Source organism: Phyllostomus discolor, chromosome 11 (genome assembly GCF_004126475.2).
Source record: "Phyllostomus discolor isolate MPI-MPIP mPhyDis1 chromosome 11, mPhyDis1.pri.v3, whole genome shotgun sequence".
Taxonomy (NCBI): Eukaryota; Metazoa; Chordata; class Mammalia; order Chiroptera; family Phyllostomidae; genus Phyllostomus; species Phyllostomus discolor.
This window is the reverse complement of record NC_040913.2, coordinates 50,907,628-50,915,819: the sequence shown is the minus strand read 5'-3', so window position 1 is coordinate 50,915,819 and position 8,192 is coordinate 50,907,628. Positions and strand designations below refer to the sequence as shown.

Genomic DNA, 8,192 nt, shown 5'->3' with positions numbered 1-8,192 from the left:
AACTGTAATAGCATAAACAATAAAACATTAAATTTTTGTTATTAGCTGAAAAAAGAAAAAATATATCAATAGGTTTATTAGATCAAATGGAAAATACTTAGAAGGTGCTTGAAGTTTAAACAAGAATAAATATACAATTTTTATAAATAAATTCAATTTTGGGGATCCCCCTTGTAGGTGACCAGTTAAAATTTACAGAGTGCACGTATTTTGAATGGATCAATACACATAATTTTTGGTAGAAAGTAACAGGAACTCTTGGCTGCATTACAACAATCTTTAGATTGTTGTAGTCTTGATTTAGTATGTAATCAGATAATACCAAGGCTTTCCCAAAGCCTATTGATTGGAACAAAATTCAAGCTTGCTCACAAAAGTCTGATGAACTTGCTCATGACTGTTGTAATCAGATGTTTTCAAAGAAAATTCTGGTTGTACTTTTTTTCTTAATCCTCATCCAAGGACATTTTTCACTGTTTTAGAGAGAGACAAAGGGAGGAGACCGAGAATTATCAATGCAAGAAGATATGCATCAGTTGGCTGCCTCCCTTAAGGCAACTGGACTAGGGATTGAACCAACAACCTAGATAAGTACCCTGACCGGGAATCAAACCTACTATGTTTTGATTATGGATGACACTCCAACCAATTGAGTCACACTGGCTAGGGCTGGTTATTCTTTAGATGTTGATTCTACTTGAATTGCTTTTAACTCTTTTTATCAACTGTTTGAATTGAGACCTTCCTCTTTTAGTTAAAAGGGCCAGGATGAAAAACTTCTGGCCAAGATGCAAGCATAGGTAGACACTGTGCCTCCTCACACAACCAAAATACGGACAATAATTTAGAAACAAAATAACAACCAGAACTGACAGAAAATTGAACTGTATGGAAGTCCAACAACCAAGGAGTTAGTTAAAATAGACATATTCATCCAGACCCATAGGAGGGGCGGAGTCATGCAGTGGAGCAGAGAAGGGTCACGGCAAAAAAAGTGGTGGCACCAGGCGTGCAAGGCAGCAACTGACAAACCTGGACATGCAAGTCCTCAGTGGATGGCCCTTGGGCGTGCAGGTGGCAGCTGGCAGACCCCGGGCACGTGTTGAATGGCAATGGGCAGACCCAGTGAGGCAGTGATTGTGAAGCGGGTTACGGTGCCCAAGGCAGCTGGCTGATCAGGTGGTCCCACATTGCCACGCAGATAAACTAGGCAAAACTGGGGAGTGAGACAGATGGAGCAACCCAGAGTCCCAGCATGAGGAAATAAAGTCTCAAAACACCGACTGAAAACACCTTTGGGGGTTGAGGTGCCGAGAAATTCCCAGTCTCACAGGAGAGTTCATTGGAGAGACCCACAGGGTCCTAGAACGTATACAAGCCCACCCACAGTGGAATCAGCACCAGAAAGGCCCAGTTTGCTTAGGGGAAGTGGTGGAAGGGATTGAAATCTGACAGAGGAGCCAGCACCATTGTTCCCTCTCAGACCCTGCCCCCACATACAGTGTCACAACCCAGCGAAGTGGGTTGCCCCAATCTGGTGAACACCTTAGGCTCTGCCCTTCATATGTAACAGGCATGACAAGACAAAAAAAAAATGGTCCAAACGGAAGGACAGAGCAAAGCTCCAGAGCAAATACAACTAAGCGACAAAGAGATAGTCAATCTGTCAGATGCACAGTTCAAAACACTGGTGATCAGGATGCTCACAGAATTGGTTGATTTGGGTCACAAATTAGATGAAAAAATGAAGGCTACACTAAGTGGAATGAAGGAAAATGCACAGGGAACCAATAGTGATGGAAAAGAAACTGGGACTCAAATCAATGGAGTGGACCAGAAGGAAGAAAGAAACAAACAGAAAAGAATGAAGAATACGAATTCAACAAAAGTTAGGAGAGGCTTAGGAACCTCCAGGATATCTTTAAATGTTCCAACATCCAAATTATAGGGGTACCAGAAGGGGGAAGAGGAAAGACCAACAAGTGGAAAGTTATCTGAACAAATAATAAAGGAGAACTTCCCCAATCTAGGCAAAGGAAATAGACTTCCAGGAAGTCCAGGAAGCTCAGCGAGTCCCCAAAGAAGTTGGGGCCCAAGGAGGAACACACCAAGGCACATCATAATTACATTAGCATAGTGATGCTATGGTAAAAATGAAGGAGAGAATCTTAGAAAGTAGCGAGAGATAAGGGGACAGTAACCTACAAAAGGGTTCCCATCAGATTGTCAGCTGATTTCTCAAAAGAGACCTTACAGGCAAGAAGGGGCTGGAAAGAAGTATTCCAAGTCATGAAAGGCAAGGACCTACATCCAAGATTGCTCTATCCAGCAAAAGCTTTCATTAGAATGGGAAACGCAGATAAAGTGCTTCTCACATAAGGTCAAGTCAAGGAGTTCATCATCACCAAGCCTTTATTTATGAAATGTTAAAGGGACTTATCTAAGAAAACAGAAGATAAAAAAAACATGTATAGTAAAATGTCAGCAACTCACAAATTATGAACAACCACACCTAAAACAAAACCAAAAACAAACTAAGCAAACAACTAGAACAGGAACAGAACCACAGAAATGGAGATCACATGGAGGGTTAGCAACAGGGGAGTGGGAGGAAGAGAGAGGGGAAAAGATATGGAGAATAAGTAGCATAGATGGTAGGTAGAAAATAGGGAGGGTAAGAATAGTATGGGAAATGTAGAAGCTAAAACTTATGACCCATGGACATGAACTAAAGGGGGGGGGAATGTGGGTGGGCGAGGGTGTCAGTGTGGAGGGGAATGATGGGGGAAAATGGGGACAGCTGTAATGGTATAATCAATAAATATATTTTTTAAAAAAGAAGTTGAGGATCTAAGCCACAGTATGTTGGTGGGGAAATGCATGCGATGTCCATGTACACAGAGATGAAAAAACTCCCAGACAAGTTCCACAAGCAATCTGTGTTGCTTTGCGTGAGGACCACAAAGCTAGAATGACCTTGGAGGCACGCAGGCAGTTTGGTGGAAACTTCATGAGACCTGAAGGCCCTGGATCCCACTGGGTAGGGTTGAAATCCCAGTCCTGTGTCTTGCTGCCAGTTGTGGATCTCAAACGGAATCCCACTTTGCTCACCAGCTCCTAAGGACATGATTAAATGAAGTACATCCTGAGGTACTAAATCAGCGTCAGCTATTGACATTAAAAGCTCATGAATTGACTCAGTTTGAGTCTTTCCCCCCCAGAATTCAGTTCTTTCTTGTGTTGGAAACTACTGTTTTTAAGTTTGTAAAATACTTTGTACATAGGTACAATATAGCACCGTTTCAGTACTCAAATATAGAAGTAAATGCTTAAGCCTTGTTCTTTAAAATGAATAGACATGATCATGCCCATAGATCTCAGAATTAGAGATGACTGAAATTATTTTGGTCAGCCATACCAACATCACTCGAGAATTTACAAAAGAGAACTGGGCCTGGCAAGGCTGAGGCTGATCCAAGATCACTCAGTTGTAGAGCCATAACTAGAACCCGGGAGGAACTCTAGATTCTGGTCTAAACTTCTTCCCTACTCTTTAGTACTGCAGCAATCTTCCCTAATCATCAGGAAGCAGTCACCAGCTGACATCCCTCAGAAGATGTCCGCTCTACTAGACCAACAAAAGCGCCAGCGCTCTGGAGTTCATCATCACTAGGGTTCAGAAATCGCTCCCTGGGACTGGGCGGGGCTGGTGCGCTGCGGCCCCTCCCCCGCCCTGTTCCTTTTGGTGGAGAAGAAAGTGCCTTGGAAAAAGCCGAGCCTGGGAGAGGGTGAGAGTGGGGCGGGCAGCGGCCAGGGGCGGAGACTGAGCGCCACCCTATAGATAGCGCCTCAAAGCAGATCTTGCAGAGCTGCGTTCCGGCGTTCCGGAGTTCCGGCGGGGCAAGCCTTTGGCAGTGCTGCTTGGGCAGTGCTGCTTGGGCTCTTGTAGAGCCTGCAAGGGCTGAGCTGCAGAAGGAGCGCTTCTTCAGCAGGGCCATGCGCTAGGCTCCTGGCCCACCGCTGTGCACCGATGGGCAGCTCCTGGAACACCAGCGACAGCGAGGAGGACGCGCGGGAGCCACCGTGGGCCGCGCGGCTGCCCTGCGACCAGCACCGCTGCTCGCCCTTCCCCCTGAGGCATTGGTGCCGGTGACCGCCGTGTGCCTGGGCCTGTTCGCCGTCGGGTAAGCGGCAACGTGGTGACGGTGCTGCTGATAGGGTGCTACCGGGAGATGCGGACCACCACCAACTTGTACCTGGGCAGCATGGCAGTATCCGACCTGCTTATCCTGCTTGGGCTGCCCTTCGACCTGTACCGCCTCTGGCGCTCGCGGCCCTGGGTTTTCGGGCCGCTGCTCTGCCGCCTCTCTCTCTACTTGGGCGAGGGCTGCACTTACGCCACGCTGCTGCACATGACGGCGCTCAGCGTCGAGCGCTACCTCGCCATCTGTCGTCCGCTCCGAGCTCGCGTGGTCATCACCCGGCCCCGCGTCCGCGCGCTCATCGCAGCCCTCTGGGCCGTGGCGCTGATATCTGCTGGGCCATTCTTCTTTCTGGTGGGCGTTGAGCAGGACCCGGGCGTAACGCGTTCTCAGACCTTAACAGCCACCGCACAGCTCACTCCCCTCGCCACGCGCCTACCACCACCTACGCGTCGCCCCTCCGGTCCTCTCGAGTGCTGCTAACTCTATCCCGCTGTCGTGGCGCCAGGCAACAGAGGCCGCGGCACTGTTCAGCCGCGAGTGCCGGCCGAGTCCTGCCCAGCTGGGCGCGCTGCGTGTTATGCTGTGGGTCACCACCCGCCTATTCTTTCTGCCCTTCCTGTGCCTCAGCGTCCTTTACGGACTCATCGGGCGGGAGCTGTGGAAGAACCGGGGACCGCTCCTTAGCCCGGCAGTCTCTGGGCGAGAGAGGGGCCACCGGCAGACGGTCCGCGTCCTGCGTAAGTGCAGACATATGTGTTCCAAACACACCAACCCGCTAGTCCCCCAGACCTTAGCACCTCCCGTAGCTACGTCCCCAAGGCGTCTCTGACGATAGGATACTCGGGTCCTCTAAACAACAAAGATTTTCCAGAGCCTTTAGGATCAGCGAGCCAGGCTGATCCGGGACAGGAAATTGGAGGCTTTTAAGGCAACTGCCTGTCCCCATTAGATACTGCGAATGTGGATCTCACAGTATCCTTCAGAAGATAAGGTAGATGACATTAAGCTAAAATTTCTTTACTTAATGCTAAGTTTTCCTGAAGGTTAAAGTGAACCATGCCTATTCCAAAATTAAGATTGTGCAGACCTGTTACGTTGTTGTTGTTGTTGTTGTTGTTGTTGTTGTTGTTGTTTTCAACAGAGAGGAGAGTAGGCATCTTTAAAGTGGCTGTGGGGAAGGAAACCTGCCAGCTTGTTAGGAGAAACAGCTCCTTCTGTTTTTATGTCCAGCCTTGATAACACATACATGAGCCAAATATTTGGCTTTAAAGCAAATATAGATGCTGTCTGCAGTCTGGTAGTTTTCTGGGCTGGGGATTTGGCTAGGTCAAAGCTTTATGGAATTTGTTTTGTTGTTACTTATTACTTCCGATGGCTTTTCAGGGATCCCTTTTTTGTTTTCCATCGCTTTAGCTAATTCTGGTGCCTGTGTCTTGTTTTGCAGTGTTGGTGGTTCTGGCATTTATAATTTGTTGGTTGCCTTTCCACGTTGGCAGAATCATTTACATAAATACAGAAGATTCTCAGATGATGTACTTTTCTCAGTACTTTAACATTGTTGCATTGCAACTTTTCTACTTAAGTGCATCCATTAACCCAATCCTCTACAACCTCATTTCAAAGAAGTACAGAGCTGCGGCTTGGAAACTACTGCGGTGGAGACAGTCCACACAGAGAGGTTTCATTAGGAGCAGAAACACACAGGGGACCACGGGAGGAAATGCAGCTGGCTACACCGACACCACCATCAGCATATCTACGCCTGCCACAAGCATGGCCAACCAAATCGTGTCCTCCCACAGTTCTGGGACTTCAGAGAAAACAGGTCTGTAGAGCGTAAGGACTGAAAGGGGGGAACTGATGCTGTTGGGAGGAATTAGAAAGTGGTTGGTATTTAGCAAATTGGCCAGTAACTTTGTCAGCATGATTGTTTTTCAACCTAGGTACAAAAAGAAAGTGTACCAATCTTTCTAGCTTGTTTGTTGGTTTTTCTTTTTCTTTTTTTTTTTTTCATTTACCTCCTCAGTTGTGCCCTTTGGAGGTTTTACAAGTCTTCATTCTTCTAGTCTTTGAAAATATGGTTGCTTATTTTACATTTAATAAGATACAGAGAGATGAGATCAAAGATGTATTTTGTTTCTATGTTTTGGATATAAATGTAATGATGTATATACAGGGAACCCAGGATAATGACAGTATTGACCCAAGAAAATATCTTTTTAATTTTTGTATTTTTAATTTTAATGTTTTATTGATTATGCTATTACAGTTGTCCCATTTTTCTCTCCCCTTTATTACCCTTCACCCTGTACCCAACCTCCCACCATTATTCCCTGACCTTAGTTCATGTCCATGGGTCATACATATGCTTTCTTTGGCTTCTCCATTTCCCATACTATTTTTAAATCCCTACCATTTATGCTGCTTATTCCCTGTACTTTTCCCCCATTCTTCCCCCTCTACCTCCCTGCTGATAACCCTCCATTTGATTTTTATTTCTGTGGATCCATTCCGGTTCTAGTTGTTTGCTTAGTTTGTTTGTTTGTTTGTTTTAGGTTCATTTGTTGATAATTGTGAGTTTGTTGTCATTTAACTGTTCATATTTTTATCTTTTTCTTATATAAGTCCCTTTGACATTTCATATAATAAGTGCTTGGTAATGATCAACTCTTTAATTTGACCTTATCTGGAAAGCACTTTATCTGCCCTTCCATTCTAAGTGATAGCTTTGCTGGATAGAGTAATCTTGGATATTATAGGTCCTTGCCTTTCACAACTTTGAATACTTTTTCCAGCTCCTTCTTGCCTGCAAGGTCTCTTTTGAGAAATCAGCTGATAGTCTCATGGAAACTCCTTTGAAGATAACTGTCTCTTTTTCTCTTGCTGCTTTGAAGATTCTCTCCATATCTGTAATCTTGGCTAATGTAATTATGATGTGCCTTGGTGTGTGCTTCCTTGGGTCCAACTGCTTTGGGACTCTGAGCTTCCTGGACTTCATGAAAGTCTATTTCCTTGCCAGGTTAGGAAAGTTCTCCTTCATTATTGTTCAAATAAGTTTTCCATTTCTTTTTCTTCCTCTTCTCCTTCTGGCACCCCTATGATCAGATGTTGTAATGTTTAAAGTTGTCCTGGAGGTTCCTAAGCCTCTCTTCATTTTTTTGAATTCTTGTTTCTTCAATCTGTTCTGATTGAATATTTATTTCTTCCTTCTGCTTCAAAACTGTTGATTTGAGTCCTGGTTTCCTTCCCTTTACTGTTGGTTCCCTGTATATTAGTCTTATTTCATTTTGCATGGCCTTCACTTTTTCCTCCATTTTGGGACTATACTCAGCCATTTCTGTGAGCATCCTGATTACCAGTGTTTGAACTGTGCATATGATAGGTTGGCTATCTCTGCATCACTTAGTTTTATTTGTTCTGGAGCTTTGATCTGTTCTTTAATTTGGGCCATATTTTTTTTGTCTCAGCATGCTTGTTATGTAGTAAGGGGTGGAGCCTTAAGTATCAAAGGGCCAACCCACTTTTCTGCATTGTGGTGCTGTATGTAGGGGAGGGGTATGAAAGGGAACAGTACTGCTTACTCAGGTTTCTGCTGGCTTTTAGTCACTTCCCCCGCTACCCACAAGCAAATTGGGCCCTTCTGGTGCTGATTCCCAGGTGGGTGGTTTTGTGTAGTTCTAGGACCTTCTGGGTCTCTCCAAAAAACTCTCCAGTGAAGCTGGCAGTTTGTCCTGCTGCCTCAACCCCCACGAGTTATTTCAGTTAGAGGTTTTGAGGCTTTATTTCCCTGCGCTGGAACCCTGGCTTGCACAGTCTGTCTTGCTTCTGAGTTTTTCCACCCAGTTTATCCTCTTGCAAATCCACTACTTGGTTCACTAACCGCTGCCTTGTCTTGAGTCCTCACCACCTGGCTGCCCATCTCCACCCCTCCTAGGATGAATGTTTCTTCTTTAACTCTTTGGATGTTGAACTTCCATACAGTTTTAT

The 8,192-nt window shown here is 45.4% G+C and overlaps 1 protein-coding gene across 1 annotated transcript; it reads left to right on the top strand.

The window, feature by feature from the left end:
- Window positions 1-3,957: 3,957 nt before the first annotated feature.
- MLNR (motilin receptor) lies at window positions 3,958-6,214 on the top strand. The gene is given in 6 exon segments (XM_028526324.2): window positions 3,958-4,133; window positions 4,136-4,183; window positions 4,186-4,652; window positions 4,654-4,942; window positions 5,650-6,082; window positions 6,084-6,214. Coding segments are annotated over 6 exon segments (1,389 nt in total). The 5' UTR covers window positions 3,958-4,030; the 3' UTR covers window positions 6,133-6,214.
- Window positions 6,215-8,192: the final 1,978 nt, after the last annotated feature.